Here is a 14,714-nt window from a genome sequence, read left to right as displayed (position 1 = left end):
TTATTTCACCTCAAGATTAACCACCCTAACACTATTTGGGGAATGAAGTCCCTTAAGCTTAACCACCCTAACCTATCCATTTTACTTGACTTCATCCTCCAAATAGTGTTAGGGTGGTTAATCTTGAGGTGAAATAAGCTGGGGTTGAGATTCTTCAGGTGAATCCATTTTTCTGAGACACCATGAAAATTAAAAAGGCAAATAGTGATGAACTGACCAAGCATGGTAAAATACTTACTCTCCTTGGCATTGACTTCATTCTTCTCTGATGCTTTCTTATCCTTGTCTTCTTTCTCCTTACTCTCATCATCCTTCTTTGCTGTTTCTTCATCTTCTGTCTCATTTGTACTCTCTTCCATGACTTCCTTCCCTTTCTTTTCTTCATTGCTTTCTTTCTCTTTCTTCTCTTCTTTCTCTTTCTTCTCTCCTTTCTCTTCTTTGCTTACTTTCTCTTTCTTCTCTTCTTTGCTTACTTTCTCTTTCTTCTCTTCTTTGCTTTCTTTCTCTTTTTTCTCTTCTTTGCATACTTTCTCTTTCTTATCTTCCTTGCTTTCTTTCTCTTTCATCTCTTCTTTGCTTTCTTTCTCTTTCTTCTCTTCTTTGCTTTCTTTCTCTTTCTTCTCTTCTTTGCTGTCTTTCTCTTTCTTTTCTTCTTTGCTTTCTTTCTTAACTTTCTCTTTCTTCTCTTCTTTCTTTTCTTCCTTCTCTTGTATCACTTCCTCCACCTCTTCCTCTACCTTATCATTTTCTTTTGATTCCTCTTCTTTCTTTTGTTTGCCCAGACCCAACATCCTCTCCAGCTCGCGTATCTTCACATCTGTCAACTCCAGGGGCATCACCTCTGGCATGTCTGAGAAGAAGTACATACACATCCCATGAATACACACAATCCACACAAGATTATCAATACTGTAATAGCTAAAATAATGTCATACAATCATCCACAGGAATGGGGAGGTATTCGGGAAGTGTGGTGACATGTATACTTGTAATATCTGTTATCTATGGGTTCACTCAAACCAACAATGTATAGTTGCCCAGAGGTATAGTGCTCTACCCCTCGGTGGCCTTTCCGAACATGAGGCAACATCGGAATCATAGTCGAACCTTTTTTTACAGATATTACATCAATCATATTGCTAAGCAAAAATCTTGAGCACAAATATTACAGAAAAAATATATTGTTGATCGCATTGTTTGGAAAGGCCACTAGAGGGTGGCAAACTATACCTGTGGGCAACCGTACATATAGTACAGTATACTGTTTGGATAGATACAGCCTCACTGCAGACAAGTCCTAAACCATGTTAACCAGTCTCATCATCAAACAACCTGTGTATGTCACTGAGTTTGCATTCTTATCTGCACAAGCATCAGACATTTGATTAATGCCCAGCATTAAGGAAATTCACATCTTCATTAATACCACTCTTATTTCTATGCTATTTAGCTCATGGGTAAATGTTTGATTAGAAACATTAGTTCCCTTCAATGGGTTAATTCTACATACTACATTAAACTCCTACATCTCCACTTTTATTCTGTAATATTACTTGCTAATACAGTAAAGCTATAAATATCCTTTGTTTGACTTTCAATAGTACTGTAACCTGTCCTGTAACCACCGCATGTTCTTCATCAGAAACGTAATCTCTCGTAACCACCACATTACCTTCAATAGTACTGTAACCACATTTCCTTCAATAGTAGTACTGTTACCACCATATGTCCCTCAATAGTACTGTAACCACCATGTCCCTCAATAGTAAACCTTTTGCTGTAACCACCACATTTCCTTCAAATGTGCTGTAACTTCTCATGTAATCACCACACTTCCTTCAAAAGTGCTGTAACGTCTCCTGTAACCACCACATTTCCTTCAAAAGTGCTGTAACCACCACATTTTCGTCAATAGTGCTGTAACCACCACATTTCCTTCAATAATGCTGTAACCTCTCATGTAACCACCACATTTCCTTCAATAGTGTTGTAAACTATAACAACCATCTTTCGAACACTGAAATGAAGGCCTCCACAAATCTAGGTTTCCTCTTTCTGACTCGCATAAACTGTACCTATGTTCAGCGTCTACCCATTTACAATAGCCAGATCCGCCTTCACTGGGTATAATGCTATTGTGTGTGGGATGCTACGCTGCACTATGATAAATGTTAAACAAAATACAGACTTGAGTTGTTCGCCTCACTTATAACCAGTCTCTCACTTCCTCCATACCAAGTCAGATGATACGTCTCCTCCATTTCTCCTTTCTACTGAGATTCTCAAGTCACCATAACAATGAAATCCTATCGGTTATCTGCCTTTCTATCACACACAGTCATAACAAGTTTTATTCCTTGTAACTGGGGAAAAATATATTGGTCACTGAGGACAACTTTCAATGTGGTGCCATAATACTGTACTCAGCAATATGCATTTGTAATTTTTATGACAAGTCTGGCCAGGTATCTGAGAAATGTTTGTGTGCATATGTTCAGGAATACAGCTGGATTGACAAGAATAACACAATATACCCTGTCCACGCTCATGGTCGGGCATAAATGGGGTTCTATTCATGAAAACTCATTCTGTAATGAGGCTAGTGAGGCACAACCTGTAAATATGTGCACCCAGGCTTTCCAGGGTTCAACAAATACCTGGGCCAAGGCTACTGGCTGTAACACAAAGATCTCTTTCCTATGAGAAACACTGTTCAAAATAGGAGATGATGGATCACAGTTTTCTCCAAGACATAGGAAGGTGACAAGTCATGACACTGCATACCTCATTGATTTCATTAGGCAGATTACACCTCATTTGACAATGCCATGAATGAAAAGTGTCTGCCCCAACTCCAGCAAACCTCCAAGGATATCCCAGATTGGCAGGTAGTGTCTGGGTTACTCCTTACTGGCTATGTCACATACTGTATGTATACACTTGCTGAATGATCTCGGGAAAAACATCCACTCTGGCCTTGCACGCCACCAGTAAATAATTGTCGAGCTAAACCTCAATACAGTACCAAAAAGACATTCACTTAACATAAAGGAAAGAGTACAACTGACACATCTTTCCTCACAGAGGATGGCAAGTGGAGTGAGAAGGGTTGAGTGGAAATCTGTGAACCCAAATTGTCAAATGAGGTGCCATCTGCTCCCATAGAGAGAATGAGTTAAGTAGTCATGATCCACTACACTTCCAAGTCAAAGGATCTATTATGACTGACCTTTAATCTCTTTGTTTTGAGTGATGGTTGTCAAAATGGAGAAAAAATTTCTCCAGATTACCATGAGTCAGGGTTAATGACTCCCAAAAAGCCTGGGTGTACACATTCTTAAAGTAATCTGATCTGTAGTCATGGAAAAGGAAGAGAATCATAATGAAAAGAAGAGTAACAGACGATTAAGTCTGTTAATCATACATGGTTAAGTTTCCAGAACATCGTACATTGTGTGCGAGAAAGAGAAAACTGGTGGGAAAAGAGGATGTGTACTTTAATTTTCACACTTTTTACAATCTCAATGAAAACAAAAACTAAAGAACTGATTTTGAAATCCCATTTTATGGATGAGACCATTACAGTGATCCCTCGGTTAAAGAATTACCTTCCATAAAAATATTCAATTCGGTTAACGAATTCCTTACGAATTTATCCAAACATGTTTTCGCCTGCTTTCGCCTGCTCACCAGCTGTAGTATTAGTCCGCCAATACAGTAATCGGTTTTAGGGCTGCAATTCGTTACCATTTGAGTAAATATCAAGAAGGTTGTACTATTCAATAATTTTCCAAGTCTTATATTAAAAATTTGAATTCATTTTAACAATTATTTAACATAATTGAAGTACAGGGAACTAGTTTTTAGCGCGCCAAACAGCCACTTGACTCACCCAGAATGGCGTCAGTTTGTGTCTGCTCAGTGGAGGAAGCATCTTGCTTGAGACTCTTGAACATAAACTATTTTTACATTTTTACAGTACAATTATTGGTCATTCTGAAATTTATTTTACATATTGACAATATATAATGCAGTGCAGTATTGATTTAAGGAAAATAATCTTGAATTACACCAAGTGAACTTAAAAATTTATGGGTGAAATGACGGCATGAAGCATGGGGTGACTTCTCTTCCACCCCCACTTCTAATTCCCATCATCATCAACCAGGAACCTTCTACATGCACACCTCAAAATAAGTGTACTTTACTGCATTTATTTTTAGTTTGTATGTAATTTTCGGTGAGCTGGAACCAATTACCCAAAATCCCATTGAAACAATGGTTTCGGTTAACGAACGACCTTCTGGAACGAATTGTTTTCCTTAACCGAAGGACCACTGTATTGTACTAAATGAGTCAATTATCACCTAGCTATTGAGACTATGAGTTGGACACTTAGGTAAAACCACATTATCAGTCGCTGGTACTATCTCCTGTCATGTCATGGGATTATCTGTGTACAGAATAAAGAGCATATTCTCAGTGAGTAACACAAAAGTCACTTATTGTTTGCCCATAAATGAAAACAAATAAATTTCCCATATTTCTTATTCTATTGTTTGCTAAAAATTATTGTTTCTACAGAGGAAGATCAAGAATGAGAGTGAAAGAGGTTAAAGGAGATACAAGAGAATGAGAGCAGTGTATTGCTATCATTACTATTTACTGCTTCCATGACTGTGGTAACTGAGCACTAAAACAGTTGACTGTGTAGTGAGGTGTACAGTATAATGATTGCACAAAATAGATTCTTGCCATAATTGTATGCAGATGATGCTGTAATATTACCAAGATGATGTGGGATTTAAAATTTCTCAATAAAATCCAATTAAAAGTGTCTTGGACAGCAAACATGGTGTGCCTCTTTTAAGATAGCAATCTGTTCAATAAACCTGAGCTGTGGGAACCAGGCTGGAGCACAGCTTATATGGAATTTGGTGTGTTGGACTCGACACACTGTCACAGACATTTACAGAGGACCAGAATACACTCTGATAATTGAGTAAAATAATGCGTTCCATTCATGAGAGGAATCTATAATAGATGACTTAGTATTAAGTACCTATTGTTTACTGCCAGGCGAGCAGCGACAGCAGGTGCAAGGAAACATGTCCAGCGTTAGACCACCTGGAAATTGAACATGGGTCCTTTCAGTTGTGTGCTGCCTGCATGAACCACTATACTATAGGACAACAGAGGTGGTTTACAAGTTCCTAGTATTGCACATGCACTAATAATGAATTTAAAAAAGAAAAAAGAAAAAGAAAAGAGGCTATAAATTCCGATGAAAAAAAAAATATATAGATTGAGTATTTAGGATGCCCTTACATCAAAACCTGGAACACCTTTTGTTTAAGAACTGTGCAGACAGAAGCACTGTACTTGTTAATGAGTTTTCTGCAGCTCCATTCCCTTCAACAGTTCCATGCACACTTCTCAGGTTGTGTCAACTGATACTCTTTATCCCATTATTTTAAAAAATTATTCACCCAACTGTCCAGTGTCCATTTCTTCCACATTCCTCCTTTTGCCCCTCGAACCTTCACCTTTGACAATATACACTTTCCTCAGCTAATAATTCTGTATTCCTTTAGCTTTTACATATTTCATCAATATTATTTGTCAACCACAAAACAATCAGCTTTGTATTTCTTACCTCTTCTCAATTTCTATAATTCTTTTAACATTACTCATATCAACTGGTCAAACTCTGTTCATATGATTTAAATGTTAATTTTCTTCATTTGGAAAAACTGGAACAAGTATCATATTCCTTTACACTTGTTTCTATAGAGCCACACACCCAAATTTTCCTGCACACATCGCCTTTCAGCATGTGTGTACACACACCTCCTAGTATCACTCAATCTGTACCATCAACCATTGCTCTCGGTTATATCCACATAGCATGTTTCCCATCCAATTAAATCTCCATAAACAAAGTCAAATAAATATACCAATAACACTTTACAGTATATTGTACTGTGCTTACCCCTATCAGCTTGTTTTTCAATTTCATTCATTCTCATCAAATTCTGCCTCACTCAGCAACACAAAGGCTATATCGAAGTCATACAATCTACAGCAATATCTTATCAATGTACAAGAAACACATATAATAATAAACACTATTTCAAATACAGAGTAAATCACATCATCCCAGCATTAAGCACCATGAACTAGACCTAATACAACCTTGTCACATTTATATATATTATTTGAACTATTTTAAATTCTCCTCCACAAAATTTAGAGTGGACAGTAGATGAAACTTTAAAATATATTCTACTTTGATAAAAATTCCTCCCATATTTTCATATATAAATTATTTCTTAATCTATACTGTAGCTAATTTTTTTTTACATTAAGTTCCAGACTGTACAAAGCATGCAAGTTCAGGTATACAGACTGAATCTTGTTTTCTATAGGTAAGAATCTTCTACAAAGAGGCTGCCCATACTGTTATAAAAAAAAAAAAATTATCTACATGAAAAAGGTGCAGCGTCTACTACAAAAAGAATATAAAAGTATAATGCATTATAGAAAACATCAACTGGTTAAGAAAGAACAAGAGCAGCCACCAACCAGGAATTTCCTCCGGCTCATCAGGGATGTTCTGGTTAGTGATACGAATCATCTCACCATCACTGTCAATCTCATTAACCTGGAAGTCTGAATACCTGCACAACAAACATCATCATATTAGCTTTTCACAACTGTATTTGCAACACCAAAAGAATCTGTCCAACAATACATAATTTGAAGAACCACAATTTTTTTTCAATATTTACATTAAGAAATCTCAAAGGACACTACAAGAGCTTTAGAGGTAATGGGGGCAACAATCTTAATCTGCTACAAAAGTTTACTCCCTCACAAAATTAGATGAAACAGCATAACCACACCTGCCGGCAGTCAGGGTAAGTAAGTTTGGAGATCCATACCCATGACAAGGTTAAACCACGAGGAGCGAATCCTTGTCCGTCACTGTACATTAAAACAACAATTCCAACGTGGCAACTTTCTCACCTTTGTTTTATGATGGCAAAGAAGCCACTGTGATCCCCAGCAAAAGCAGTGATCCCTATGTCCTCCTCTGTCGACTTCAACTTCTTCTTTTTCATCTCCTTGGCTTCCTTTTCTCTCATGCCATCCTTCTCACCTTCTCCATCCTTTTTGTCACCTTTCTTTGATGACTTGTCTTCTCCAGATTCCTTATCATCTAGATTTATCACTTCCTCAGCAAATTCCACATCTTTGGTGTCAGCATTATCCGAGTCAAGACATACCACGCCGTCCCCGTCATCTTCCGAGTCATTGGCCTTCCGCTCTTTTCCGTTTTCCATAACTTCTGTGCTATAGTCTACTGAGCCTTCATCCTCCATCTGCAAAAAAAAAAAATCCATGAAAACTTGTGAACATGAACTTCGATACAAATATTATTTAAAATTTTTAATAATCAAATAATTTTGGTTATGAATTATGGTAGCAACTGCTGGATATGAATACAGTATCTCCAGCTGAGCCTCCTGGGACAAGTAAAAAAACAATGCTGGATACTATTTGAATCCAAACATGTAAAGCCTGGTGGGCATTTATGTAATCAGCCTAGAGAAACACTATCAAATAAAGCACCCTAACTGTTTTTAGTCTATTTTTTGGAGTTTTAATAAAACAGATTAATATCTTTTAGAAGAAAAACATACCATACATGTTCACTTGCTCCAAAAGTTATCTTTACAGAGGGGTCTGATGAATTTAAAAATACACACAACTATTTGGGTAGAATTGTCAAATGTTAGGGTTGGGTTGTCAAATTCCTTCATCTGTTGTGTTATATTGTCTCACACTAAATCATGGATACTCTTAGCAGCAATTATACACTAGTTTGATAAACATTATTAATTACACAGGCTTGGGGAAGGAATAAATTTAGTGTATGTTCAGCTGGTGGTTCAGATACATCCACTGTAAATGGATCAACACAACCAGCTATTTACTCTGGCCCTCATGGTAGGAGAAGCACCATCATTGATACAACTCTTGAATCTGAGGGACATATTCTAAAAACTAACTCAAAGATCACAATATACTGTACTGTACTATACATCGAGCCAACCTCCTCTAATATTGTTACTCTGTAATAATAAACAAATATTTCTTGGATCACCTTAAGAATCTGTACCTCAGCATATTTCACCTAAAGTTAACCTAACCTCATCCCTCCAAATAGTGTTAGGGTGATTAACCTTTCAGTGAAAAAAGCTGAGGTGCAGATTCTTTAGGTGATCCCATTTCTTTAACTAAGAGTTAACAATTCATCATACAGTATTCCTCAACCATGTATTTGCCTGGATACTGAGTATCAGTATCTCAGATATGTGTGCTGTAAATAAATATTGTAAAGGTATTTCATTTTACCTAACCATAAATACACACTGCAATCAAGGAATAGATGCCAGATTCAAATTCACCAAAAGTTCAAAAAAATGGCAAAGAAACGACAGGATAAAGCTTGACTTAAAAGTTCAGTCATGTACACACAGGAGTCAGGATCACCACTGGGGTTTATAACAACAGTTTCTACAGTTATCTCAGAGAGCAACATTTTAATAGGGAGGGGTTATTTGACCAGTATCCAGCCAAATAGCCACTAGTTATTTGACCAGGACCCCGGCTGAATAGCATTGGCTATTTTACTGTGGATTAGGTGTAATTTTAATGTGCATTGTATATACTGCACATTATTTATATAATACTGTAGTGTAATGACTAGTGTAATGCCCACAGCCATCCTTAACAGAATCCCATTAAAATCATACACAATCCCTGCGGGTCCAGGTCAATAGTCGATGGTTATTTTTTCAGTACTGTACTGTAATTGCAAAAGGCTAAACATTAACCTAACCATAGTAGGATTCCTTTCCGTGGAACAACAAGTACAGTCACCTTAAAAATTGTGTGACTAGTGTTCAGCGCATCTCAAAGTTAAAGGTACAGTCTCTCCTCGACTTACGACAGGGTTCCGTCCCGACGACCAGGTCGTAAGTTGAGTTGGTCGTAAGTCGAAAAGACGAAAATAATACATAGAAATTCTAAAATGGGTCTCTCTTTTTTCTTCTCAGCACCACGAGAACTCCCTCTTTTACGTTTGCCAGCCATTTTAAAGGGAATTACAAACGAAAATTTTTTTTCAGTACACAGCGATCACTAACGTCGGAACTCAAAAATAAGTAATGTGAAAAATATTTTATACTACCATGGACGTCGTATGTCCGGGTTGTCGTAAGTCGAGGAGAGACTGTATTGTTTTTGTTTCACCCACTTTCATTCCTGTTGCCAGTAAAATTGGACACAGCTCAACAATGGTTTGTTTTCAATCACAGGAGAGACTCTACACCTGCTCTTGTGATCTACTTGATGGTTTACATGGAAACAATTACTGTTCTTTTCAAAAAAAAAAAAAAAAAAAGCACCAAAATTTAAGATGCCTATACAGTACAGTACTAGATAACAAAACACTTTTCATATCGTCAGAAGATTTGCCCGTGCAGCCTGTTTCACCGTACGATTAACCACCCTAACCCCCCAGAGTGTTAGGGTGTTTTAAAAATCAGGTGAGATAGGCTCGGAGGCCAATTTTTAGGTATTTCCATTATTTTTCCAGAGAAGACATAATATAGGCAGGCAGTTTAGGTGTGATCTATCAGTATATTAAACTTTTTCCCCTTATTATTACTACCTACTTGTCTTTATCGTTTATACAAATTTAAAAGATGAACCAAATTATGTCCTACTTTAAAAGAAAAAAAGACAAGAAAAAAAAGAAATAAGTGATGTTTTAGTAAATTTACCAGAGCAGAGAGAGTGTGGAGGCCATACAGTGATACTATAGTGTGCGGTAAACAAGATATATAGGTAAGGTTAGGTCAGGTTTGACTGAAGATATCTTTTTAGATCACACACTAAAGTGGCACCAGCCATAGACTATTTGCTGCTACTAAGGTTAAGCCCAAAGTTGCCACCCCCCCCCCTTGTTCCATCACAAAAAAAAAAACTATAAAAGGGTTATGCCTAAAATACACCGTAACCTTTATTCCTGTATAATGGAATACTGACACCTGCATAACACACACACACCTCCACCATATTATTCTAAGACACTTTTCGTCAATGGTATTTCTAGCACAAATTACGTTTAAGGTTGGTTGGGGTTTTGTTTTTCCAATGGTTTTCAGTGTGTTTTGAAACTTTTTACCTTGATCTTTACAGCAAATCTCTAGATTCTGAGATGGGGGGGGGGTTATCTCAGAAACTATTGATTTGCACCAGAAATTAAGGTTAAATTCATTCATAACATATCAAAAACCATTGGAAAAACATACTTTCAACTTCCATTTTGTATAGTGGCAACAAGAGAAATTTTACCAAACTATTAAGCCCCACACACACACCTCCACCACAAACCACCAAACCCTACACAAAGGATACACCCCATTTCGTAACCACTAACAGACCGTTAGTCTCTGGTAATACTGCAGTGATAAATTGTAAGTTATTATGGTATTATTGCGTTTAAACACCGTTCATTCCTACCACTAATCTATTATCATATTCGAATAAGACGTCTAATTATAAGATAATTTTCCTCTATTACATTACCGGCGGAAATGTATAATAACGGAGATAGCTTATCCAAAATTTTCTCTATATTCTTCCATTAGTCTTCCGCCATTAACGCCTGCCTCTCCTCCAACACTGGTGTCTCCTGCGTCTCCTTCATAAATCATCACGCGCATGCGTTCCCGTACACGTCACGCGGCCAATCAAAAGCGTTTTTGTTTTTGTAACTAATTAAAATGATTTTGGGTTTAATTCGCGGTATATTTGGCCCAATCAAATTCGAGTTTTGTTTCGGGTCTCATATTTTGAATTTCAAGTTCAGTAACTTCAGTTCTGCCGACCATGGAAGTCTGTGAAGGGTGTCCCTTAAATTATATGGAGCTGATTGAAAGTTTTTGGGAAAAAAAAAAAACCCAAAGAAACTATAGCATTTCTTCGATCGCATGGTGTTCTTCCAACCTCAGTAAAGTGTACTAAGAGCAAGACAATGTAAATATCGCAAAGACCAACATATGTGGCGCTGTATAAGAATCTCAAAATCCAACAACGAACAAGAACCAGCCCAATAAAGTAAGATATAGATGATTCCATCATATGGTGAGAGTCAGTTAGGTTAGGTTAGGTTTTTTGGTGTATTTTGCCAAGATCTTTTTTCGGAAAACGTCCAACGAAAAAAAACCCTGCTTATTTCCGCCAGAAATGAAGGTCACACACACAAATACACTAGAAAAATATATTTTTTACTTTCTAACAGAACGGTGACAATGCAAATTTACCGTTATTATGTTACACGAATAGAAATTAAACATGTATCCAGACGACTCGAGAATTATTGTGTTATTATTAAACACGAATATTAATTATTTAATAACGAAAACAATTAAAACATTGGTAAATAAACAAAATATAGAACAAATGAAGGTGATTTCTTCTTCATTTATTTGCAATTACAACAAGCTAAAATCATGCACAAGAAAAGCAAATCATGACAAATATGCCAGTCTCTGGAAGCTGTGGAATGAATATGAAGAAAAAATATAACTTCTAATTTGTTAAACAATTGTCAGTGTCTTCTTCCAAGCTTGCATGAGTAATAACAATGTTTTTATTTATTTTTTTAATTTTAGTCTTTTACATACTGTTTAAGTGAGATGATTACAGACATATTAACATTGTTTTTTTCCGTCTTTAATAAATTGTCGTAGTGAGATGTTTGCATTATCCAATGTATTGTTATGCCGAGGCATAATTTCGTAATACGATTTTGTAAACTAGTTGTTTTGATTATTTTCTATCCCAAGCAACAGTTATTTTGGCAAATTTAGTGAAATTTTCGTGTATATATTGATGTACTAATTATGTAAAAAATTTATGGAATGTAATTCCCTTGAAATGGTGATGGGAATGAAGGTGACGAAACAGGTAAAAAATGTGGTGACGAAATGGGCACATCCCCACACACATACCACCACCACAAACCACTAAGCCCCACACAAACACACCTCCACCACAAACCACTAAGCCAAACACACCAACACACACACCTCCACCATATACCAATAAGTCCCCCCGCCCCCACACACACACACACCTCCACCATATACCAATAAGTCCCACACAAAACCTCCACCACAAACCACTAAGCCCCACACAAACACACCTCCACCACAAACCACACCAACACACACACCTCCACCATATACCAATAAGTCGTCCCCCCACACACCAACACACACACCTCCACCATATACCAATAAGTCGTCCCCCACACACCAACACACACACCTCCACCATATACCAATAAGTCGTCCCCCCCCCACACACCAACACACACACCTCCACCATATACCAATAAGTCGTCCCCCCCCCCCACACACCAACACACACACCTCCACCATATACCAATAAGTCCCACACAAACACACACAAAACCTCCACCACAAACTACTAGGCCCCACACAAACACCCACACTTACACCATATACCATTTAGCACCACACACATCACCACACACACACCACTTCCTTTGTCACATTATACTTATCTTTTAAAATACACTTCCCCACTTGCTAAACATTTATACTACATTGGTGATGGTGATGAGGAGGTAATAGAGCAGTTTAAAAGAGAGAGACGGGGAGGGCGAGGTAATAATGATGGTGGTGGTGTGGTGGACATGAGCCGGGCGGCCCCAGAAGGTTCAATTATGCGGCGGCTTGGTCCATCCACCGTGGCTTCCCGGTACATCCCCTGTTTTAACTCCTACTACACCAGTCTCACTAGTAATAATCGGCCAGAGTGACCCCACGATTCTTAACAATATTTATGTATTAGTTTATGAGATGAATAATGTGAATAACTATCATTTTCAGCTAAAAACTTTAATGTAATTCAATGTGGCTTACCCTTGCTCGATGTTTTGATGTGAACATTGTGAGTAGACGCTTCACAGGGACCACACATATACACAAACTTTCAGCCTTCACACGCTATATCTCCCAATCCTCTTCTAAAATTATATTTAAATAATCATAATCAATTAATTTATCTATTGATACATAAATATGAAACAAATTATGTGTATTTTTGGTTGATATGTGTTAGAATTATTGAATGTTTATAGTAATAGTCCCTGTACGGTGGTAGATGTAGGATAACGCGGGTGGCTGGGGTAGATACTTGTTCAGGAAGGCGGCCTCCCAACGTCCGCGTCTGTTATGTAATTCCCGTCACTAATAAAGTAGTATTTTTTCACTCTTATTGTGTTAATTACAATTTCTAAAAATAATGAATAATCATAATTTTCACTATTATACATCAGTGATGTTATTCATATATTTATTTCAGCAAGTTATCGGGGTGAGGGAGGACGACAGTTGCCACCCGGTCCACAGTAACTTCTCCGCCAGATTCAAACCTTTCGCCGCCTCGTGTGGAAATACAACTCCAAATTCTTTACCTCGAAACACATTTCACTTCCACGTTCACTGTTTAAGACAAAGGCGAAGAGATTGGGAAAATTTAGGATATATATATATATATATATATATATATATATATCTTGATAAAATCACACGGGAAAATGGAAACAACGGAGCACCTTAGCTTTCGTCTTTATTCAAGACATCTTCAGTTGTCTCCAGAGTTGCCAACTTAGCGACTTTGTAGCTAGATCTAGAGCTTTTTGTTTTTTTCTAGCGACACTTTAGAGCGATTTGCGACTTGTCGCAAATCTAGAGATATCCACAGAAATCTAGCGACTTTCTGGATACTTTTGGACTGTCCATGAAAACTCAGTTTTCCTAATTTCGAGCCATAATATATAGCAACGGGGTTACAGGGACAATAAATAATAAGAAAAGTTTAATACATTTGAATGGGTCGTGGTACAGAAGGAGGGACACGTCTATTTCCTGATCACTTGATGTCAGCCCGTCCATGCATCTAACACCCTAACAGTGGCGGCTCGTGCAGTCCTCCCAGACACTCACTGCCAGGCGTATGATTCCTTTAGAGAGACAGCTGAATAATACACTACCAACAAATATATCATTTTATATGTTATTTAATTATTTTCAATACGTTGCTAAGTGAATTTTCATTAAAATCAGACCAAAATTTAAGTTACTTTCATAGTTGCTGTCAATGCTGTACGATTCATGTCTGTTATTAATTGGCGCCGCCGCCGCACTTGAAGCAGCTCAGTCTCGTGTTTACATTGCGTGTGGACGGTGTGGTTAAATCGTGCTTTCTTTAATTACCCTTTGACGATGGAAAATCGAGTGAAGTATTTGCAAAACATCAACTTTTCCCAGCTGACATTAAATGAAAAGACTGAAATCAAAGCAAGAGGAAGACCTACACCAGTTTTATCCATTCAACAGAACAGTACAAGCAGGAACAAAGAATATACACGCCAGTTTAACATGAGTGTTTATCAGAATGACAGACTGTCTGCTTTAGCAGTGATATCCATTGAAAATAAAATGATAACAGAAATAAAGGATTTTAATGAAATAGTAATAAAAAATTTTGCTACATCGAAGAGCAGACGCTCGGACTTTATTTTCAATTAATACTGGTCCATCACC

General features: G+C 37.3%; 1 protein-coding gene across 1 annotated transcript in view; it reads right to left on the bottom strand.

The window, feature by feature from the left end:
* The window catches only part of LOC121865528 (pseudouridylate synthase 7 homolog), a 36,120-nt gene extending 22,980 nt beyond the window's left edge, over positions 1-13,140 (bottom strand). The window contains exons 1-4 of the mRNA XM_042365045.1: positions 13,029-13,140; positions 7,030-7,385; positions 6,586-6,680; positions 239-850 (exon numbers count right to left, since the gene is read on the bottom strand). Of these exons, the coding sequence (XP_042220979.1) occupies positions 239-850; positions 6,586-6,680; positions 7,030-7,385; positions 13,029-13,055 (1,090 nt within the window). The 5' untranslated portion in view covers positions 13,056-13,140. The remainder of the gene's footprint in view (positions 1-238; positions 851-6,585; positions 6,681-7,029; positions 7,386-13,028) is intronic.
* Positions 13,141-14,714: the final 1,574 nt, after the last annotated feature.

The sequence above is a fragment of the Homarus americanus genome, unplaced genomic scaffold (assembly GCF_018991925.1).
Source record: "Homarus americanus isolate GMGI-L3 unplaced genomic scaffold, GMGI_Hamer_2.0 scaffold25483, whole genome shotgun sequence".
NCBI classification, from domain to species: Eukaryota; Metazoa; Arthropoda; class Malacostraca; order Decapoda; family Nephropidae; genus Homarus; species Homarus americanus.
Note: the sequence above shows the minus strand (reverse complement) of the source record. Positions and strands in the feature narration are given on the sequence as shown.